This window comes from Larimichthys crocea, chromosome XI, assembly GCF_000972845.2.
Source record: "Larimichthys crocea isolate SSNF chromosome XI, L_crocea_2.0, whole genome shotgun sequence".
Lineage (NCBI taxonomy): Eukaryota > Metazoa > Chordata > Actinopteri > Sciaenidae > Larimichthys > Larimichthys crocea.
In genome coordinates this window covers 10,251,285-10,273,628 of record NC_040021.1, presented here as the reverse complement: position 1 = coordinate 10,273,628, position 22,344 = coordinate 10,251,285, and the positions used below count along the sequence as shown (strand labels likewise).

Sequence of the window (22,344 nt, the reverse complement as noted above, 5' to 3'; positions counted from 1 at the left end):
GCTGAAATTCCAGTGCCAGTTTTCGAACTACTACCTCCTCTAGAAGAAGATCTGAGTGATGTTGAAGACAGCAATGATGCAGATTTTGAAATTCACAAGGATTCAACAAACAAGCACATATCTGTTAAGTACAGTATTTTTCATATTTTTTAAGAAAACGGGGATCCTATACCAAAAACTTGACATGATAGAGAAAAACTTAGCTCAGCTTTGGATTCTGCACCCAAAAATTAGATAAAAACAGCTGTCAGACCTAACTCAACAAAAACTGTGTTCCCCAGTGTTATCAGCAAAATGCTTCAAAATAAGTATGTTAGAAGAAAGATTAGATTCAGGACACTTGACAATCCAATGTGATGCAACCATGAGTGGGCCAAAATATTAGTAACAACCTTTCAATATCATGCACTCCTGTGCAACAAAAGCACCCAATAAGATGTGTATAATAAACATAAAGTAGAAATATTGACTTTCTGAGAGTGTCAACAAACGCAGAACATTACAAGCTTCATAAAAGTAGGATTCATGGCAGTATTGTTGTATTGAATCACACTTGACTGTGTACCTAATGGAGTCGGTGTATGTATGATTGGGTTATTACTGTTGCATTCATTTAAAAGCATCATTTGAATGTTGTAGTTGGCAATTGTTGATGTTATACATCTAAAAACAATGCATCATATTCAAGATAATTAATAGATGTCAAGTCAAGTCAACTTTATTGTCAATGCTGTGCTGTGTACAGGACATACAGATAATTGAAATAGTGTTTCTCTCATATCCCTGGTGCATGAACTATAAAAATATAAAAAATATATATACAAGTTAAAAAGATATCTATTGTTTAAGAAGACTATAAGTGTATGTAATCTTATGTAGGCTAAATGTACTTACCTCTACAACCTGCAACAGAAAAAAAAACATTTTGTAACAGTACAGTTTTAACAATGCTAAAATATTCGTACACATTTTCTCAATGAGTGCTGAAAAGCTTCACATAAATATTGTTCAGGCGCTCTTTGGCCACCACCGGCGGCGTCACACACAGGTCCATTCATAACAACATGGCGGAGTCTGGTATGAGGTCGGCTTTGTTCGTGTGTTTGGGTAAGAGACGTCTTTACACCTGGAAGCAGCTGCTTTAATCCTCACACAGTGTGGCTGCATTAAACAGACACCACGTACGATCAGGCTCGACCGGCAGCTCTGCAGCAGTCCATGTAGTTGTTGTTAGATTTAGCAGATCAGCGGCTGCTGAAGTGCTAAACTCTGTTTTAAATGAATGAGCTGTCATGTAGTTTATGTAGAAACGCTGAGTCACGTTAAGACAAACATTAGACGCGAGATAATTGATGACAGCATGCCGGAAATGTGTCAGGTCAGAGTCCATCCAGTCCTGAGAGACATGTGACCAAGCCTGTCATTGTTTACCAGATAAAACAGTGAGACAGACTTTATTTATTTATTTATTTATTTATTTATTTATCCCAAGCTGGGAAATTGCAGTGCAGCAGCAGCATTACACAGTGACGATACAACAACAACAACTTAAGAATACAAAATACAAAGAACAAACTATACATAATAAAATATCAAAATAGCAATAGTAAATCAAATATATTGTATAAAAGTATATACAGTAAATTGGCAGTGTTGATTTAGTGCAAAGTAAGAAAGGAGAAATTCCGATCATGTTTTAGTTTCTGTTTCTGTTTCTCTTTGAGTCACCACACTACTCACCATAGCTTTATATATTTATTTTATTTCATTCATATTTCCATTCCAGTTACTGTGCAGTATTATTTATATCATTTATACCACTTTACCTTTAGGACCCTTTTTGCTTGCTGCACACTTGTCTGTTTGCCCTTTTTTTAAAAAAAACATATATTTATTGTTTTTTTTTTATGTTAATACAACATCCAACAGTTAAAACATCCTAAACATATGGCAGTAATAAATAATAATAATAATAAATAATATTTAAAATATTAATAATACTAAAAAGGACAAAAATAAATGAATAATTAAATAAATGTAGATAGCAAAAAAATAAATAAATAATATTTAAACTGCACTAGGCTAATTTGTCAACAAATTACTGTGCACTGAATATTAGGTCACAACGTTCATTCCCAACAACAAATTAGATATTTTCATTATTCTCCCACTGCCTCCTTCATATCTCCATTCCTCAATTCCTCAGTTCCAGAAATAACTTCCAAATGTGTAAAATTCAGAAGCCCTCTTTTTAACAACATAGATCAGGTTGTGTTTGCCCTTTTTATTTGACTTCTATAGTGTATATTACGCTTTTTCTGCTGCTGTAACGAGGGAGTTTCCCCGTTGTGGGATAAATAAAGTATAATCTAATCTAATTCATAAAAACCTGAATCATTTAATGATGGCAGCATGTGAGAAGACACAAAAGGTTTGTGTTAGGAATAAAATAATAATGTAGCATGGTATATGTAATCTTGTAATGTGCTACCGCCATATATCTTGATGTAGTGTATTTCCTGGAAATCATTGTTAGGAAATAAATAGGCCCCCTGTGGTGACTGTGAGGATAACCTAGAGGTCTTGGACCCCCTGTCAAAGACAAATAATTCCCATATAGCAGAGCAAAAGGACAATCACAGTAACTACCAGCAGCAAGGAAACATTTGTCATCCCACTCTGTGTATCATTATATTGTCATTGCATGCAGTCAGTCTGAATTAACAGCAAGTTTTGCCCATTGTCTTCTGTTCTTCCATTAAGCACGACTGTATTATGAGATGCACATGTCATCTCAGCAAGTACTCAGAAAACATAAACATGGAGAATAATTTTAAATAATGCCATACAATAACAAACAGTGCTATAGCTGTGTTGTATGTAGTGATGCATGCCTAGTTGTACATCATATTTTGTTAGTTTTGTCTTGCGACAGCTGTTTCTCTTTGCTGATGCGGTTTGACTTGGCTTTACATGCTGTTTTGGTTTTGGACTCACTTTTCCGTGATGGCAAACCAAACTAAAACACTCTCTTTACACTTGCCAGTCCACATTTTAACACAGATCACGCTATTGTGTTGCTGTATTAATAGTGTAGCATAAGTATGGTGGTAAAGTGTTACACCATCCTGTAAAAACTGTTCGTGAGTTCATTTAAATGTTTTTGCATTAAAGTTCATCGTTGTGTTTGTGGTTTCAAACAGGGAATATTTGCAGATCCCCCATTGCTGAAGCAGTCTTCAGAAAGATGGCAACAGAAGGCGGTGTTGTTGATAAGGTAATTAATTAATTACATTGTACAGAGCAGTATTTATAATATAAGTTATTAATGGCTTAATATTGCATCTACATTTATATCTGTTTTTTTTTTAAACAAAGAAAATCTTTTTAGGACTCTGCTATTTAACCGAATTATCAAATCAGTAACAGGAATAAAGTATTGAGAACATAGATACACATGACCTAACCAGTTATGTCTACGATAATACATTTGTTACTAATGACACGTACTGTACAGTTCTTCTAAAGTATGATTGCACTGATTATTGTTATTAACCAATATTAGTGAGAAATACTAGTTATGGTGGCAGACAAAAGACAAAGTAAACTGTATCCATTGTAAAGATTCACAATATGGAAATATTCATGCATAAAGTATTGGTAGGTGATGTGAGGCTGCAGTTGAAATGGTGAATAGTGTAAAATGAGGATGTCTAAATTGGAGTAAAATAGGCCATCATCCTCAGGCTGAACAATATGTAACAATAGCTGAGCTGCAGCCTCTAAAGATCATGAATGAGGGCAGGAAGTGCTCCACCTGTTGAGTCTCACATGTCCTCAATAGTACACTGTCCTGTAAATGCTGTACCTACCACCTACCACATGCCTGTACGTGAGAGTATGAACCATTTTTGCTGTGTCATTGTTCCCCCGTGCTCTGCCTAGTGGAGGATAGACAGTGCGGCCACCTCCACCTATGAGATAGGAAACCCTCCAGACCACCGCGGTCAAGCCTGCATGAAGAGGCATGATGTGCCCATGAGGCATGTGGCCAGGCAGGTACGATCACCCACCTCTACACCTATCTTAGCAGTAGTTAGCGTCCCTTTTCTGTTCTCTGTTGTTGCAGTGGGTCATAGACAGTGGTGCCACATCAGACTGGAATACAGGCAGCGAACCGGACACCCGCGGTCTGGCCTGTCTAAGGAAGCATGACATTGAGACGAGCCACAGGGCCCGACAGGTACAACAAGATGTCCCGTGGCTCCTCTCACCTCACTGGTGCTTGTGTGTATGAGTGTGATGTTTGTAAGATTGATGCCTGTAACACGCCCACGTGCTACTGTTACTCTATCAATACTAGCTTACTGTAGCCTTTTCCAGTTTGATACAATTTTCAAATGAATTTCTCCTTTTAACGTGATAAGGAGTGTGTGATTGCTCCGTCAAAACAAGCATGTGTTCATTTGAACTGTAGCCGAACGTGTCCGGCCAACAATGATGATTCAGACGAATACCAAATATCACAAGCGTGTGTAAGAATGATTTATGTTGAGCAGGATGGGAATTTTTTTTATTTTTCAGAGGATCCAGTTTAGCGCTTTGTTTTGTTAAGGATAAACTACTCTCTGCTTGAACACATCCCCATCACAAATTAAAAACATTAATTCAAACCACGAGTCTTGGTCTTAAAAACAAAACCGGAAAAAAAAGCTCTGTAGAAAGGGACCAGGATTAAATGATGGTGTAATGAAATGACTGTGGATATAATTTATTATTTGCATTTGGCTCGCTCTTTCTTTTTCAAGTCAGACTGAAACCATTACGTGGCCTGGTGTTGGTCTAACAGAGTGCTTCTCAATGTTTTTTGGTGTATGAGCCTGCAAAACAAACCTCTGTTGTGAGCTCTCCTCTCCTTGTGGCCAGTTCAACAAAAGATTCAAAGTTTTATTTAAATTGGCCTGAAAATGTCCATCTATAACATAACATATAACATAATTTTATGTAGCATAAAATAGTTTTTCTGTTTTCATAACCACTAAATTATCTTCTGACCCCTTAGATTTATCTTGTGAGATCGGGCACCGCTAGTAAAATAAGTTAATATATGTGAACATTGTATTGTGGAACAATGTGCGCCTACATTAATATGCTTTATATAGTTTAAATATCTGTCTCTGCACACAACAATATTACATTTATATGTGATATGGCTTTATAATGGCACATATCCTGAAATAAATGTACTTGTATAGAAATTATTTGAACATCAGTTATCAGAGTTAAAGTTTTCTCTTCAGTGTCAGACCTCAGACACAGTGACCTCTTGTGACAGTTAACTGAACTCTACAGGACACAGCAGCTGGTTCAGCTTCTACAGCAGCAGTTAAAAATGTGCTTTTAGGAAGTCTGTTTCCATATGCACCAAGTAGAAAAGTATTTCAGAGACTGTAATGTCATTATCTTAGAGCTAACCTTTATGTGTGTTTGACTGTCAAAGTATTAAACAATCTGATGGCCAGCCCAGTCCTTATTTCTATACAAACTAATGTATCTGTGGTGTGTAAGAAATCTTGATAGATTCAATCTAGCAATCATTGTATCACATCGCAGCATGTGTTTCAAATCCTGAAACAGGCCTGAAATTACACCAAGATGTTTGTCCATGTAAGACCTTTAGGCCTTACGCTGTGTTGGCTTATCCTCAGTGCAACTCCTACTCCCCTGTGCTCTTAAAATACTCTTTTTATGTTTCCCTGAGAAAACTAAAAGGAGGGTGGCTGGGGGGTTCACCCTGTGCTTGAGACATGCCGTCTTGTTGATTTGTCTCTCTGCAAACCATTCAGTCAGACCCTCGTTTAATCTCCTCAAAGCGGTGATGGGGAGTCTCAATCCTTGGCTTAAACCCAGCCAAATCCACACAATGAGCTTTGACAAGCTTTTGCTCTTTTCCTCTTTTCCTTTACTACCCTTTACATTTCGACCATTGGCTTTTGCCCCCATGCTCTATTTCTTTCTTTTTTTTTTTTTTTTTTTTACCTCTCTTTCCCCCAGTTTTCTTTACTTGTTGAACTTTGCTGAACTTCTGCCACCCAGCAGACAGGCCAGGTGGGATCGCAGTATCCCCACATAAGCATACATTTGTACCTAATAACAAAGTGAACAAATTATTGAGTGTTTAATCATTAAATTTAATGTCTGTTTGGCAATTTCTGATATGGAATTATTTGACACATGCCTATGGCTGCTCTTGAGATTCAGTTTAGTTTTGAAGTTTAGTTTTTAGTTTTGACTTTTTTTCATATTATATTATACTACATTAAATTACATTACTTTATATTATAAATTACAAATTACTTGCTTGGTTAAATAAAGGTTTAATTAAAAAAAATATTGTTTACATACAGTAGTGTGTAAAAGTGTAAAAGTATATTTAAAAAGTCTAAAATAAAAATCTATTTAAATATTAGAACTTTGGTTGTGCCCCCCTCCTTTTTGCATTTATAAGAGGTAGACAGACATGTTAAATGCTTCACTTTGTATATATCCAATATTTGTCAACAATTCTGTCTTTATCTAAGAAGACATATTTTATATTAATACAACTGCGTTAACACACCAAGAGTTTTACTTGTTTATTTTAAGTAAAGACTTGCCAAATATGTTTAAGAACAGTTTAGTTTCTAAATATTTAACTTACTTGGTATAAATGTTAATTCGCAGCAACATTTTGACTTTCATAGGATGAACACTGCCGTTACCAATAACGATACTCCCAAATGCAGCAGCTACATTTAGTTTTTTTTATTCACATTTATGCTGGTCTTTCTGTGATATATCAACACCATCTTTCAAAAAGGCCTGTTATTGATTATTTTCATATAGTTTGTACGATGTCTCTTCATGTCCTCTAAGAGTTTTATCATCTTTTGAACTCGCTGAACTTGAAGTATGATGTGTCTCCGTGCTCATTCCTCATTTACTGTAGCAGCTCCCATCTCACTCTCAGCCAGATATTTCAGAAATCAAACCAAGCTCTGTGTCAGCCTTGTGTGAGAGAGCATGAGGCTTTTTTGATAGGGGATTACCCCTGTTTCAGTCAGAGTGTAAGACCGCAAGGTAGACGGAGTAGAGGGATCAACAGTCACTGATTATCACTACCACAGATTACCGCCCTGTGTGAAAGAAAAGGGTGTTCAAATGGAAAATATAGTGATCAGACCCTCATGGCTTCATCCAGATTCACTGGGAATATAAACATGGATTCAAAACAGTCATAATAAACATCTGTTTATTCCAATGCTGTTGCATGAATGGCCACAGCTGTTTCTGTGATTGAATGTCTCTGTATCTCAACATCTGGAGCATTGAAGGAGTTTTATTCATGTCTTATTCTTTTGTTCGTCTCTCTCTCGTCGTCTTCTTTCTTTTGTCTCCTGCTGCCCTCGCCTCCTCTTTGGCATTCCTAGAAATTTGTTCTCAAAACTATTCAGGGTGCTGTCTGTTTTTTATTTCTGCTTGTTCCATTAAATCATCACAAAACACAATGAATACTTTGCACAACACCCCTCCACATGCTTTCACATGTACAGTTTCCACTGCATGGTACGACTCGGTTCAACTCTACTCATTTTTGATACCAGGTACTTTTCCTGATGTTGCTTTCTGCTGCGGATGGTAATGTAGGTGGGAGTCCATATGTTAGAAGTTAGCAGATTCTTATTGACGTTGTGTGAAAGTGCTATTGACATCTCCAATGCGATGCAAACACAGGGAGAAAGGAGGATATCGAGCTGGATGGCTGTTGCAGCGAGACAAAAGACTGCTGAAAGAACAGAGTTTGGGAAATCTTACATCGGAGCGAGACAACTCTGTTTGCTTCATGTTTCGCAATGTCTCAGCTCGATTGGTACCAGGTACTACCAATGACTTTTGACAATGGAAAACCAAGAGAAGTGAGTTGAGCTGAGTAGACCCTGCAGTGGAAAACCATTTAATAACCCAGACATCGGTGGGCCAAAATTGAAATATGTCTTGCTACCTAATATCTTTGCTGTGCTGTTTCATTGAATGAAAATAAAATGCATGTATTTAAATTGGGAATTTGTACAAAAGGGCAGAACATTTAAATTTGCGTAATGTACACAAGGCTCTGGTGAGAGGTTGAACCCAACGGGAAGGATACGCAAGAAGTACTGTAAAAAAACACACACAACAAAAATGCAGATAGCGGTAGGTCGACAATGTGCAATTGAATGACAAGAAAAGTTCAGATCCAACTATCATTACAATTAGTTTCCTATTCAGTTGCCATTAATAACAAATAACTTTCCAAATATTTGTGGCGTTGCTCCTCCAGTACAGATGAAATAACAAATCTCTTTTAAAATCAAAGCTGAGAGTGAAGGATTGCGTGAAAGTGAATCAAAAAAGAGCTTGACGAGTAGTTCTCCAGACACACAATTACTCCACTCTAAAGTATCTTGTTTCATATCACACCGCTGTCATATAGCAATTACAACATACTCAGGAGTAATTGATATACATATTTTACAATGAGTAACAGAAACACTGCCGATCTCTGTCTGTGGTGACCGTGATACAGTAAATGCAAATGGTGTCAAAAACATGGTTTGAGTTCAACAAAATCTCTATTATGACTCTAAATGTGTATTTCAATGACCAGACTGTCTTTATTGTTGTATTGGAAACGAATAAACATTCACTGAAGGACCGGAGAGTACTGTGTTTCCAAACAAAGCCAAAAGTAATATTTGTTTTGTCCTCTTATTTCTTCTTCACTTCCAGGTGACCAAGGAAGATTTCATGAACTTCGAGTACATTCTCTGCATGGATGAGAGCAATTTGAGGTACGGTTATTTCAGCTCGCAGCAGCAGTGTTTATTATTTCTGCGTATGTGGATCCGCGCTTGGACACACAGCCGCTGAAAAACGCCGGTGTCATGTGTTAAGTGTCCCATCTTACTTATTAACGGTTGCCTCGGATCAAAAAAATATTTGCCTTTAAAAGGGGTCAACCTGGGTTGTCCCGCTTACCGTCTCTATAGTGCTACTTCTTCACATGCACATGAAAACGGTGGTAACATTGAGCTATGAGTAACGTGTAGGTGAATGCCTCCCTTTAATGAGCAATATCCTTTCTTAAGCTCTTTCCAAAGGTCAGGGGGAGGGATATTTTTTGATACTTTGAACGTTTAGGGATCATTTTGAGATCACATGCCTATGGCAGATCTAATCTGTAAGCAGCTTACTGAGTTCTTTGGATGCCTCGTCTTTGCTCTTTGGGCACTTTTTCTCCCCTTTCTCTCCCACATAATTTTTTTCTCCTCCACAAATGTTAAGCTGACGAGACTGAGAAAATAAGCCCTTGTCCTAGACAAATTGTACTTGTAGTTTTCTTTCATCAGAACACATCTTGTTGTTGTCAACTTGAACGTGTTCATTATTTATTGTAACGTCTTGTTGAGTATGAATTCTGTTACTTTAGTTTGAGAGCAGGTTGAGTTGTTGTTTTTTATTTTCTGTACTCTCAAACCGTTGGCCTAATAAAGACTGTTGTTTGTTCTTTAGGAGGAAGTTAAACTTTCATTCTTTCATTCAATCTAAAAAAAAAAGATGTATTGTACTTAAATAAACTCGTGTTTTCTTCTGTAATTTTTCTAACTATAATTTTTTTTCTCTCTCGCCTTTTACAGTGACTTGAACCGGAAAGCAAAGTCAGTGAAAAACTCCCGAGCAAAGGTTGAGCTTCTCGGTTCATATGACCCTCAGAAGCAGCGCATCATCAAAGACCCGTATTACGTAAGTATTCAAGTAAACTCACAGGTTTAGTATATTCAAGCATAACTAAGAGTAATAGTAAACAGAGAATCAGTAGAGTTTCAGGAACTCTACAATTCAACCTGCTTGTGATTAGTTTTAATACCACAAAGTATAAATTGATTTGCCAAAAGGATAAATATGAGTTCTGACTTTCTGCTTGACCAGGTTGGAAATAAATAGTGTTTATAGTTCTGAATGGCTACACTGAGGGGAGATGCAATGTTGCTTAATATGGGATAATGGAGCACATGTTCAGACAATCTCGCCTGGAAGATATTCAGAGTGAACATTCGTTTGTTCACATGAAAAGTTTTTACAGTAATTGCCAGTTAAAATTGATGCTTGCAAACCAAACAATGTAGTTGTTGTGGAATTCATCTAACCAAAGTTTATTTTTTACTTGTAGGAAATTTTGTTTTAAAGCCACTAAAACATTGATTACTGTAAGCGTATGGGAGAGGAAAAAAGATCCTTTGGGCTCACTTTTTATGAGTTTAACACTCAAAAATAGTTATTCATCAGGCCTGTGTGGGTCTGGTCTGATTAGACTTAAAGTGGCTTTGACAGCTGTCATCAGATTTTGATCCAAGGGACCTCGTTATAGTTTTATAACGAGGTCCCGTCCCGTCCATACCAGGGGTAAGAACGTAGATGTGTCATCTAAAATAACAGAAATACAGTTTGAAATTTGTCAGACAGGGTGTGTACGGTCCCATTGGTCATAGCAAGAAGTGGACTGAGGGGGAAAAAAGATTTTTCAAGTCTTAACTAAAAACTGTTAGATGGTGCATGGTGAATGTCAACTGTCAGCTGTGTTTGGATATAACACAGAAAACAGATTTTTCTTCTTGGAAAGACTGTGCACCTGTTCATAATGCCATATATCACATTATCTATATCAAAGCGGGGTAAGTGGAAGTTTGTTCAAAGACACATCATGTCTGTCTTCTGGTGCTTGTAGTAGTTCTGGAGAGAATTTACTCTCCATGGGGGAAGGTGGGATCAAGTCCAGGAACTGTTCATGAAATAAACAGCACAAAACTGCAACAGTAAAACATTAACACAGGCAGTTCCTCGCTTGCTCGTTTGAAATAAATGCCTAAATTGTAACCATAAAAGATTTGCTATTCAACCCTTCCAGCCCAGTATACACCACAAGATTACTTTGACACCCGCTTTGATTACTTGGATATCACTATAGGAAGTCTTCTGTCTTCAGATTGATTTGCTTTTTCACTCTCCATGGCTCACTCATCCAGTACGTTTCTTACGTGCCTTCTCTGCAGTTGAAAGTCCTGCCAGATGATTTTGACACAAGTCCATGGCTGCTTTTTAATCTTCTTGACAGCTATGAGTGAAAAAAGCAAGGGTGGGGAAAAGTCAAAGGAGCGAAGGATAGGTTGGGGAAGGTTTTTGGGGAAGTTTTATTGGTGATGATAGCTTGTCAACATTACATTAGGTTAAAAAAATCTCAATTTGAGGCACTGTAATAATGTATTTAAATAAATACTACACAGTTTGAAATATAATATGATAATTCCCGGTGTGGTCTTGATGGATGATGTGCAGCTAAAGCTCTGATGGTGTAACAATGATGGTTTTGTGCACATATGCACTACTGAATTACATTCTGCAGAACCAAGATCGCAAGATAAAACAGTCATCAAATTGTAAGTAATGTGGGTAGAAGAAGAGGTTGTGGTTGACCACAGTTGATTTGAGTCTCGTCAGTTATATTAGTTTGACTTATTTTGGCTTTAAACACCCCTTTTTTGTGTGTGGCGATCAGCAGGAGTCTTCTTGTAGCTCGTTTTTGTCAAAGGAAGGGGTGAATGAATGCTCTTTACACTCAAGTGTGGTTTGGACACTTGACAGCATTGGATGGTGGAACCTTGCCAGAAACCACATGGCATGACAGCAAAGTGAACCAAGAGGAGCCAGACAGTCACTGTCAACGTGTCAGGATAAATGGAGACATAAGTTTCCTTGCCCATTTCATGTGATTTAAAATGACACACTCACAGCATGACTGAAGCACCAAAGCATTTTTCTGTTATTACTAGTTGACAGTTTTGATTCATAATTTAACATTAAACACTTTCAGCTTTAAATGCCTGAGAACCTACTTTCTCAGCATTAGATTACTTATTAAAGAGCTGTTGTGAAACTGCTAATTTAAAAATGAGCAAAGACATGGAGCGTCTCTGCTACATGAAACCTGGATGCTCAGACAAGCCACTTGTAACGGCACTCATCTGCCAATCACAGAGGCCACGTTTTTAATTATGCAGAACTTGAGTTCTATTATAATTCACCCTCTGTACAGTTGTCATGAACGGGGAAATTAGCTATAGAGACCAAAACTGTTTTTGTACAAGGCTGTAAACATGTTTATTTCTGCTGTGAAGTTGGACATTTTAACATAGGGGCTTTACGAAGACCGACTTGTTCGACTGTATAGCCAGCCTCAAGTGGACATTTGAGAAATCATTATATATATATATATATATGCTGTGATCCAATGCTTTATTTTTGACCAAATACCTGCAAAACTATTGACAGCCTCTACTGTACTTTGTATTTATAAAAGGCTAAACTACCGTGGTGAACATTGTAAACATTATATGTGCTAAACATCAGCATGTCAGCGTTTTGACGTTGGTATTGAGCTAACAGCCTCAAATAGCTGCGTCATTGTAGACTTGGTAGTTTTGTTATAGCCTTGTTTAGGCAAAAGGGGATATGAATATGTTTCTCTCCACTCTAGGAAATTGTGGAATATTTCCTTAGATAATATAATTTCATATGATTTAATTAAAATCAGATGATAAATCTTACAGGAGTGTGTAAAAATATTGAAATTTATTTCAGTCAAACTTTGTTTTACTGAAAGGCGTCTCCTCTTAGTGGTTATTGGCATACAACTCCTGTTTTTTTTTCTTTTTTGTTTTATTGTCAGTATTGACTGTCTAATGTCTCATTTCACTTCTGAGCACACACGGGACTGATATAAATTTGTATTCTTATCAGACTAATCTCACAATTCAAAGTTTTATTGCTCTTAGAGATGATTTTCCATAAAAAATCATCAAGGTTTTAAAAACAGAATTTGAAAAGTACTTGGTACGTTTGGCAGGATATTTCTCCCTTAGGAGATGCTGGATTACCAAATTTGTGCTCAAGTCTATCTATGAAGTCATTTGGCAGTCTGGGATATGTTTTCCTTCACAAGAACTCAACATTTTGCTGCTTAGATTAGGGATTTGAAAATAATTTATCAGTTTATTCAGAAACTCACATTGAATTGGCCCTACAGGTCTACAGCTGTATTTCAATACTTTGCCACTGCTTCAAAGAAAAAATAAAACAGATGTATGTAAGATTCAGCCTTTAGCACTTGGCTGAAACTTATTTTCATTTCTGTCTCTTTTTTTTTCTCGTTTTATCTCTTAGGGGAGCGATGAAGACTTTGAGAAGGTGTACGAACAGTGCGTACGCTGCTGCAAAGCTTTTCTGGAGCAGAACTCCTAACAACATCCAACCTTAAACCATCTTTGCTGAATCTGTTGGGTGAACAGAGAAACCAGAGCACTTTGTCTCAGTGTTGTACATGTTATACAAATGTTATACACATTGTGTACATTTAGAAAGATGACCACGCAGACGCTGTCATGTTTGTCGACTGTAAATTCAAATGATTTAATAAAATGGCTGAGTAAGTACTAACTATTGGAGATTTCTTTGTACACACATCATTCTTTACATTGTTAACATGCTGAAAAATGTATATGAATGAAGATATCCTGCAGACGATAATGCATGACTGGACATTTCTGAAGCCTAAAGGTCAAAAGGTCAACACCGGGGTCAAAGTTAATGCCAGCCTAAACGCTAATCTTCATAGACATTTTGTTGGATGCTTGGTGGTTAGGTTGTTGTTTTTTCTCACTGCTTCTGGTTGTGTTTCATACACAGCTCCTATTAATACAAGAAATTCTCAGGAATATTAAATATCTGACCTTTTTAAAAATAGACATAAAAAACAAGCTCTGCTCTGGCATTTTCTTGTGAATGTTCCTTGCTTTCCGTAGAAGTTATTCTTCTCTGTGCCAATCACCACTCCCTACTTAAATGGTAGTAATCCCATGAGGAAGGACTCATCAGTGCCAGTATAAATTACCCTTTAGTACGATTAATTTCCACACGCTAGAATTGACATTCAGTAAGGGCTGTAACATCAAACAAAAAGTGTGGACAAAGGTTAGACGAACTAACTGGTGGCTACAATGTTTGAAATACATGGGAAATGTATTGAGTATGTATTGATTGTTATGAGCTTTCTTGTCAAGAGTTGAGATGAGAAGTTGGTATCTCAACAATGTTTGTACCGTACCGTAGCTTAACTTGGTTTAAAGACTGAACGCAGGGGGAAGCCATCGGCCTGGCTCTGTCTGGAGGTAATGAAATCTACCAGCACCTCCAAAGCTAAACCATTAACCTCCAAGAGTCTCCAATTGGTTGCACGGCAATTGCTCAGAGTCAACAAAAAGTTAACCACATAACCCCAGTTATAGATTCTCTACATGTTTTTGGTTTGTAAAGGTGTAACTGAGCTTCAGTGGTGTTGGCACTTTTGAACTTTTTCCAGTCTTTGTGCTAAGCTAAGCTTTTTGCATTAGCTTATTATGTGGTGCACAGAGAAGAAAGGGTCATACATAGTCTCATCCAAGTCTCTTTCCCAAAATGCTGAGCTTTCTCTCTGAAGTCCTCTAAGCATAGCAAACTGACCCAAACAAATTATGTTTCTAAACAAATACCTCCTCCCCAAAATATTCAGAACACACTAGTTGAATCTACCATAGTCAAGGTCTTGTGTTTGAGATGTTTGTCTCTGAGACTTCTGAACTCATAGTTTGGAAAAAATGTCACTTGAGACATTTTCCAGCAATGTTTCTTACAGACAAGAACATCTAAATTAGACTTAGAAAGATTAGAAATTAGGTCAGCCTTGATTTGGAGACTGATATCTTTTTCTTTCTCCTCATTTTTTTGTAATCTCTGCTGTCGCTACCACATAAAGGCAAAAATCTGTCCCAGTAAGGGGGACGTATTAAACAGAAATCAGTTCAATCAAATGACAAAGAACACCTTCTCACTTAACCCAGATGTCCCCATGATTCAGTGTCCTCGTTACACTGCATAATCCGCAGATTACGCTGGCAACAATGTTCAGGATGAGTTATATAGATCGTATGGAGTAATCAGGACATTCTTTTTAATGGCTCTTTTCTTTTAATGATTTTTTTTTTTGTATGTCATTTTAGCCAATTTTGAGAGAACATCATCTACCAGCATGCCCCCCTTAAAAGTCATTTTGCAATGTTGTGAGCACCACAAATGAAACCCAGCAGAATGTCTTATAGACATACTGTATAGCTCAAAAACTCTGCCACACATCCTGGTATGTGTACAGATGATTTTGTACATAACCTCATAATTTCAAAGACTTCATTCCCTCTGAGTTTTTCTTTTTAAACGGTCTATAACGGCAGTGGGAAGTTCACCAAATCTCTAGTCCCAGGACTCCGTTCAGTCATGTGGTCTGATTCAAAGAGCATTCCACAATTTCAAGAGATGGGAATATAAAATGAAAAAAACACTGCACAAGACAAAAGACGATTCATATTTGTACCAATCTTATAATTTATTTAAATATATTTCATTTTTAGATATATATATATATATATGTATTTAACAGCCATTCGATAAATGCCAGTCACTTCAATTTATGATAGGTAGGTGGAGTCCTCTCATTCTTTGCTTTACAGTATGTACATATTTCTCTTGTTTTACGTGGTCATGGCCTATATTATGTGCAGTGGACCCTTGTGACAACAAATATATAAATATAGACTGTACCACACTCTACCAAGATCCACAGGAGGGCTGTGACTTAGAACCGCCACTGCTTTTTTAACATGTCTTGCAAAGACGCAGAGAAATGTTTATGCAATTAATAATTTAATCACAGTTCTTTCTCAGTGTGAGCACAAGTGAGTCAAACTATGTCATGACTGCCAGCCAGGGGTCTGTGAGGGCTCTTTGTCTGCGTAACGGGCGGTGCATGAGCTCATCCCAAAACACTCATACAGAGCAAACCAATCGCAGAAAGCAAGTCATGGTAACAACAGTACATTTGGATTTTGCTCTTTTCTTAAAGAAATGAACAAAATAAAAATATGCACTCCCTTTTTTAGTTTTTGTTTTAGCGACTTCTTTTTGGACGCCAGCAGGGAAAAAAGGCCCCATGTTTTCTCTCAGCCATTTCTTTTTTCTTTTTTTCTTCTTCTTCTTCTCCACTGTTCAGTGTCACCATCATTTTCTTGGTCTGGTTTTGTTGCTCCCTCGTGGTGACAATCATCCCATCGAGGCCCAGCCAGAGCGTTGGGTGGCAGTAATCCAAGCCTTAGCAGAACAGACCTCACTGAAGGGCAGTACGGTGCCTAATATCAGTTGGGGATGGTCAGAGTATTTAAGGCTTCCCTCTTACTGTCCAAGGCACTTTTTTCCCAAGTTTTTTTTTCTTCTGGAGAACTTATGTTTGGCTTCAACCTGCAATGAGGAGGAAGTAAAATTCAGTATAGTCTCCAACTTGGCAGCACTTGATAAACTCTTTCCAAAAAAGAATCACAAATAATAAATCAATAGACTTGATTTGCCACAGATCTGCTGCTCTGGCTGTGTTGCTGCTTGGGCCTATGTGTATCAAGACAGCACGCATATAACCACTGTGAACAATTGTCTCAAGTGTATCCAGACAGGAAAACATGAATCTTCACTGTTTGAACTTAAGCCCTTACTTATATACATACTTAAGCTAAATAGAAATACTCAAGTAAATTACAGTACAAGTGTTGCAAAAAGTATGTTTCTCTTTTCCACCCCTGCTCTCATGTACCATGTCTGGTGCTGTAAATGTCAGTTTCATAAACAGCACATGTACCACCTTGCATCAATGGAAATTTACTCCAGTAGTGTACTTAAAGGAAAAGTGTGTAGGACTTAGTGACATCTAGCAGTGTAGTCAATGATTGCAACCCCCTCGCTTCACCCTAGCATAAAGGAGAACATATAGAGCCAAAGGGCCTGTCAAGACAGTGTTTAATTTGTCCATTTCCAGGCTAGTGTTGACAGGTGGCAGCTCTACATGACAGACTTTGTGGAGAGGACCTGTGGCGCCTGGCTTATTCTAAGGTAACAAAAATAATTCTTATTTTCAGGTGATTGTACACTGATGAACACATAATTATGCATTTTATATTCCATTTCTGACATATTCTGTAAGTAAAGCCTCTGACTTAAACCTCCACTCTGCAACTGCATTTATGTCTGAACTATTTTCTTACTTACTACATAAAAAATATATTAGACAATAAATATATAAATTAGCTCAAATGAGCTCGACCTCATGATACTTACACACTAATAATAATACAACAAAATAATTCATGCTATATAAAAATAATGTATAATATATATCTACTTTTACTTAAGTGCCACTTTTTGAATCTTGAATCCCTGTATTAGTCTGCATTGTTCACACACAAACAACACAGCAGCACTTTGACCACAAGTCCTGTGCACACTCATGTCTGAATTAGATGTGAATATATTACTCTTACCTTGTGTGTGCTACCCCTCTGTGCACTGTGGGCTGCCGGCTAGTCGTGTGAGAAGCCGTGCGCATCTTTTGAAGTCTGAGAAGAAGAACATGAATGAATGGGTGCCTTTAAACAGAGTGCGATGACACAAATGAGTCACACTTCATGGTGTCAGAGGGGCAGTGTAACTGCAACTTACATGCAGGTATCGTGCAGTCTCTGGTGTGGTGGTAGAGTCTGTACACATGCTTCCTGCACTTAGGACTGAAGACCAGCGGACCTGGAAGGAGAAAGAACAAACTGTAAGACAATTTCCAGCTCTACAGCCACCTGCGCTTACATCTGATTTACTGAAGCTATCATCCACTTGTCTTGTGATACTGTTGTGTCTCTTTCATAAAATATGACTTTTGACACTCAAGCACCAGTGGCATAGAAATGTGCAATGAGGGCCCCCCTACCTGTTAAGTATTTCAGGAAATCCAGTTTCTTACTGGGAACTCTGGGGAATACGGCTGTGGAGAGAGAGAAGGTGGTTTGGTTTAACTTGATAGCTGCCATGAAGCACAGACTGAAGGAATCCATCACATCACCTGGATCGGGGAGTTTTTGTAAGTTCAGTTAAACTTCAGATAAAAATAGATAAGTAAGAGACAAACTGGCACAAAACTAGTATTCTTAGGAAATCATCAGTGTTGGTACCACTTCCAAAAAGAAAATTTGATATCCATGAACTATTTTGGTTTCATTTTTTCCATGTTTTGAAATAACTGCCTCCAAACCATGGCGACTTATTACTTCAGGTAAGTTTACACTCATTGTTTAATAGTTTAAACTCTCAGTCTCATGTCAGAGAGGTGGATAAACTGACTTTATATGAATTCACCCCAAACTACGCCCCTTATTTTAGGTAATTTGGGGGGTAACAACCCTTAAACTGTTGTTCTATCTGAATACAAAGACTTTGCAACATTAAAGTTACACATATTCAACAGCCTAGATTCATTTTAGTCTACAGCATCTTGTTGACATCCAACATAAGGGTCACGCCCAGACGACAAGCCACCACTCACCAACAGCCGGATCCCCTCTGTCTGTTTTCAAGTTGCGTAAATCCTTTGGTTCCACCGGGGCGATCCTCTCTTGAGTTGTAAACGGGGTTTTCGTTTTCGTGCTGTGGCGCACCCGGCTGTCCTCCACGTGTTTCACGATCTCTACTATCCGCCTTGTGCCCTGCTGCGCGTCTCTGCCGGTTGCAGCTGCATTTGGAGCCGGCGAGGGCGCACTGTCGCTGCTGTGGCCGGTCAGCGTGCACATCAGTAGCACCAGTCCCATATTGAAGTGCCTGCGCAGTCCGTTCATAGCTTCCGTGGAGTGAGAGGAGGAAGAAAAAAAGAAGTGAACTCCTTCTCCAGGGCCTCTGGGAAATTAAAGTTTAACCGGACACCTGCAAGACAGACCAATAATAAATGTCTGCAAGCATTTAGTGAAAGTGTTTCTCATATCATTATACTACTCAGTGATCCAGATCCCCAATAAAAAACCCGCTGAGAACATGTTGAAGTAACTGCTGACAGACTGTGGGCCACAGTACTGTCTGAGTGTATTTCTTGCGGTTTTGTGGCATCTTTAATTAAAAAACAAACAAATACAAAACAAAAAAACTCACATAGAAATAAATATAAATCACATGGAGTTGAATTTGCAATTTGAATATACATTTTGTCTTTTAAACTAATTTCTCTATTAATTTTTCATTTTTAAAAAATCCATCCACTGGATGTTATTTTGGCTGTAAATGAAGTAAACTACAGGTGTTTGAGTAGCCCGTATAACCTGTTGACACATTAAGTTTTTATTTATTTAGAACTTAAAACTCAACGAGAAAGTGAAGGGGAAAAACAGTATACGCAGTCCAAGAGCAGAAAGACTCTGGTTAAAATGGTAACAGTTGGAAAAGAAGTCAGTGTTAGGATGATAAAAACATATTTACCTTCAATCCTCGATAGTCTTTTCCCAGTGATGTGTGATTACCTCCCGAACGTCCAACAACGATGAAAATGGAAATAAAACACTGTGCGCAACTTTAGTTTAGGTTCCTTCTCCAGTCCGGAATATTCCCCCTTAAACTCTGCTCTCATGTAGGAAACATCAAAGCTGCAGTCATATGAGTACTCGCTGAGCATCTGCGGTCATCTCCTGAACACACCGGCCGACTGTATGGGGAAGAGAGTGGACCAAAAGCCTGTGGATCCGGTGCTCCAAAGCCCCCGTGTGCGTCCTCGCTGAAGTAGCAGATCGGTCGTCCTGAAGTGAGGCTCACTTTTTATTCTGTCTCGCAGACGCGGTGACTTGTCCCTTGTGAGTTACTCCGCCGTGTCTGTGATGACAATAAGACGCATTATTGGCACTCCTGAAGCGGAAAGATCACTTGAGTTGACTGGCCATCAATTGAGCGCCGTGTGAAGTTTTCTGCGCTCCCCCTCCCTCCTTTCCGTTACTCCATTTATCTTTGCGATACGCAGTTACAGGAAGCGTTTTTCCCACTAATACTTCCACTGAAATTTCCAATAAGCCCAGTATAGCTCAGATACCGGCATCTCAGTGGAAATGTTCCCATATCCTCCTTGCGAGTCTCATAACTTCATTTAGAGCCATTGCGCACTTTACGTCCATCATGGGGATTGAAACACAATCAAGCACCGTTTAAGGATGACTCTTAGAAAATTAATTAGGCACGGTTTTTTAAAACTTATTGCACTTATAGTTTTCTGGTCAGAACAACCGACTACAGCATAGCTGAGGTTTAGAGAAGGTTTGTCGTCGTTGGGGATTAGTTTGTACTAGCCTGCTGTGGTTGGTACAGCTTTCTTTAAGTCAGGGCGTGCAATTGGCTCCCACTCCCCCCCCTCTATATCCGAGTGACCTGTCAGACATGAGTAGTTTATTATATTATGAAGACACAGTGAGGGAAATCAACATGTTTCCACAAGTCGAAAAGAGTAACACATGGTGTGAAATTTAAAACATGACTACAAACTTTGTGACAACAAGTCTATCTATCTTGTGTTTCTCAGTTTATCTTGTGTGGTTCTCCATGATCTGATAATTTCAGGCTGTTTATAACTTGGACAAAACTTCACTGTTGTCACTTCGGAGTAACTCCTGTGGCCGTGCGTAAAACCTTGGTGCTGAAAGGATAGCGCGCACTGTCACCCAGCTCTCCAAAGCTCTTGTCTCAAGAGGCAATGCTCTGGAGAAATGTAGTGATAGCGCCTTCCAGTCTGATGGCAGGCAGACAGGTTTGCTTTGCCCGAACACTGTGCTGATTAATATTATCGACGATGGGAAGTATGGATGATATCTGGTTTCCCTGGTGATTCACACCAAGATCATTTAGCTTGATTGTCATATCCACCTTTCTGTAGAAGAGTGAGACATCCAATAACATTTGAACTTGTGAGACTGAACAAGCCCCCCTGAGACTGTTGATGAATCATGACTTTGCACAATGATCAGCATAGTTCATCGATTCAGTGTTGAGCCTGGGGAGTAAGCAGGAGCAGTGATCTATCCAGACAATCCTGGATCTCAGGCCATTTATGACAGACATCCACCCTACTGACCTGTGATACAGAGATAAAATATCTGACCACTGACATGCCTGTGAAAAGTTTCATAGAGAAAACAATAATGTTTATCATTATCATTAGAGCCGCAATGTGAGCTAAACCCAATTTGATCTGACAGCTGTAATATTCTGTTTATTCAAATCAAAAGTGCGTTTGACTATCTGTAACTGTTGATATTAGATTTTCCCCTCATATGGCACACTTTATGTATTTTTGCCGAGTCTAAACTGCAATTAATTTGCCAATGAATATCAATAATAAATCTTTTTATTATTATTTATTTGCTGAAATATTCTGTAATGAGAGGCAGCAGTTTCAGCAGGGGGCATCATTCTGCAATCATTGTAGATTTTGATCCTCTCATTGTTGTTCATATTTTTAATGTCTCATGCCAATTATGAGTAATAGGCTGGATTTAAGACTTGAAATATGTCCAGCGAGAATTTTATAGTTAAAGGCCCGTGACTGCTGAGCACAGCCACATCTTGAGTCTCTAGCTGCTAGAGTCTAGCGGACGTGCAACAAGTTAAGTGAGGATATCTGTAAGTTAGACTGACTTCTAGAGAAAATGTGATTATGTATGAATGAGCTTTATAGGCCAGCAAAACCAAAGTAAGGTTGATGTTTTCATATTTGTTAAAGTTCTTTGAAAGGGCCTGGCAAGCTGGTGAGTTAAGACAGACGAATCGCTACTCTAACTGTGTATTTTGGCACCTTGCTTGCTTTTCGGTTTAGTGGATTGTCTTTTGACTGCTGCTGTAATTTTCTGGATATCTCTGCTGCACATCATCCCTGCCTCGTGCACACTGAAAAGCTTGACGACGTGAAGATGGCCGCAGAAATTATGACATTATTTGTTAAAATCAATGTTTAGACAGGCGTGTAACCCTGACCAAGACGGTTCTTAATCTCATGCAGTTGTATGACCTTTCTGAACTTTGTGCAGTCACATGCGAAACCATGATGTCCAATATGTGTAAGTCAATGAGTAATGTCCATCTGATTCTTTTTTTTTTAGTAAACCACATGTGGTAAACCTCATAGATGCAGTGTGGTCGTCACTGGTTTCAACACACTGATTGTTTTCTTCTCCTTTCTCTCCTGAACTCTCTCTGATATATTTCTTCTGAAAGGCATTTTAATTAATTCTTTAGAGGAGGATGTGGTCATTTTTCCAATAACGTGCTTCTCTCTTCCTGAATTTCTTG

General features: G+C 38.3%; 2 protein-coding genes across 5 annotated transcripts; one reads left to right on the top strand and one right to left on the bottom strand.

The window, feature by feature from the left end:
• The first annotated feature begins 1,019 nt into the window (after window positions 1-1,019).
• acp1 (acid phosphatase 1) lies at window positions 1,020-13,569 on the top strand. 2 transcript variants are annotated; one of them, XM_019254127.2, is made up of 6 exons: window positions 1,020-1,107; window positions 3,204-3,277; window positions 4,130-4,243; window positions 8,809-8,870; window positions 9,717-9,822; window positions 13,297-13,569. In XM_019254127.2, the coding sequence occupies exons 1-6, from the start codon at window positions 1,065-1,067 to the stop codon at window positions 13,372-13,374; spliced, it is 477 nt and encodes a 158-aa protein (XP_019109672.2). In that variant the 5' UTR covers window positions 1,020-1,064; the 3' UTR covers window positions 13,375-13,569. The 2 variants fall into 2 exon arrangements, with proteins under 2 accessions (XP_019109672.2, XP_019109671.2); XM_019254126.2 differs by lacking the exon at window positions 4,130-4,243 and adding an exon at window positions 3,946-4,059.
• A 2,598-nt stretch (window positions 13,570-16,167) lies between these two features.
• Window positions 16,168-20,275, bottom strand: alkal2a (ALK and LTK ligand 2a). 3 transcript variants are annotated; one of them, XM_019254132.2, is made up of 6 exons: window positions 19,498-20,275; window positions 18,578-18,951; window positions 17,966-18,019; window positions 17,704-17,784; window positions 17,526-17,600; window positions 16,168-16,455 (listed from the first exon to the last, which is right to left on the bottom strand). In XM_019254132.2, exons 2-5 carry the CDS (start codon window positions 18,864-18,866, stop codon window positions 17,536-17,538), a joined length of 489 nt encoding a protein of 162 aa, XP_019109677.1. In that variant the 5' UTR covers window positions 18,867-18,951; window positions 19,498-20,275; the 3' UTR covers window positions 16,168-16,455; window positions 17,526-17,535. The 3 variants fall into 3 exon arrangements, with proteins under 3 accessions (XP_019109677.1, XP_019109678.1, XP_027140215.1); XM_019254133.2 differs by having other exon boundaries at window positions 18,578-18,868; XM_027284414.1 differs by lacking the exon at window positions 19,498-20,275 and having other exon boundaries at window positions 18,578-18,975.
• Window positions 20,276-22,344: the final 2,069 nt, after the last annotated feature.

Excerpts from the sequence above, each read along its gene's own strand:
- acp1 (XM_019254127.2), top strand. The coding sequence starts at position 1,065 with ATGGCGGAGTCTGGTATGAGGTCGGCTTTGTTCGTGTGTTTGG. Across the intron at positions 1,108-3,203 it reads GGCTTTGTTCGTGTGTTTGG|GGAATATTTGCAGATCCCCC; the intron begins GTAAGAGACGTC and ends GGTTTCAAACAG. Across the intron at positions 4,244-8,808 it reads CGAGCCACAGGGCCCGACAG|GTGACCAAGGAAGATTTCAT; the intron begins GTACAACAAGAT and ends CTTCACTTCCAG.
- alkal2a (XM_019254132.2), bottom strand. The coding sequence starts at position 18,866 with ATGAACGGACTGCGCAGGCACTTCAATATGGGACTGGTGCTACTGATG. Across the intron at positions 18,020-18,577 it reads CAGAGGGGATCCGGCTGTTG|CCGTATTCCCCAGAGTTCCC; the intron begins GTGAGTGGTGGC and ends CTCTCTCCACAG. Across the intron at positions 17,601-17,703 it reads AGACTGCACGATACCTGCAT|ACTTCAAAAGATGCGCACGG; the intron begins GTAAGTTGCAGT and ends TCTTCTTCTCAG.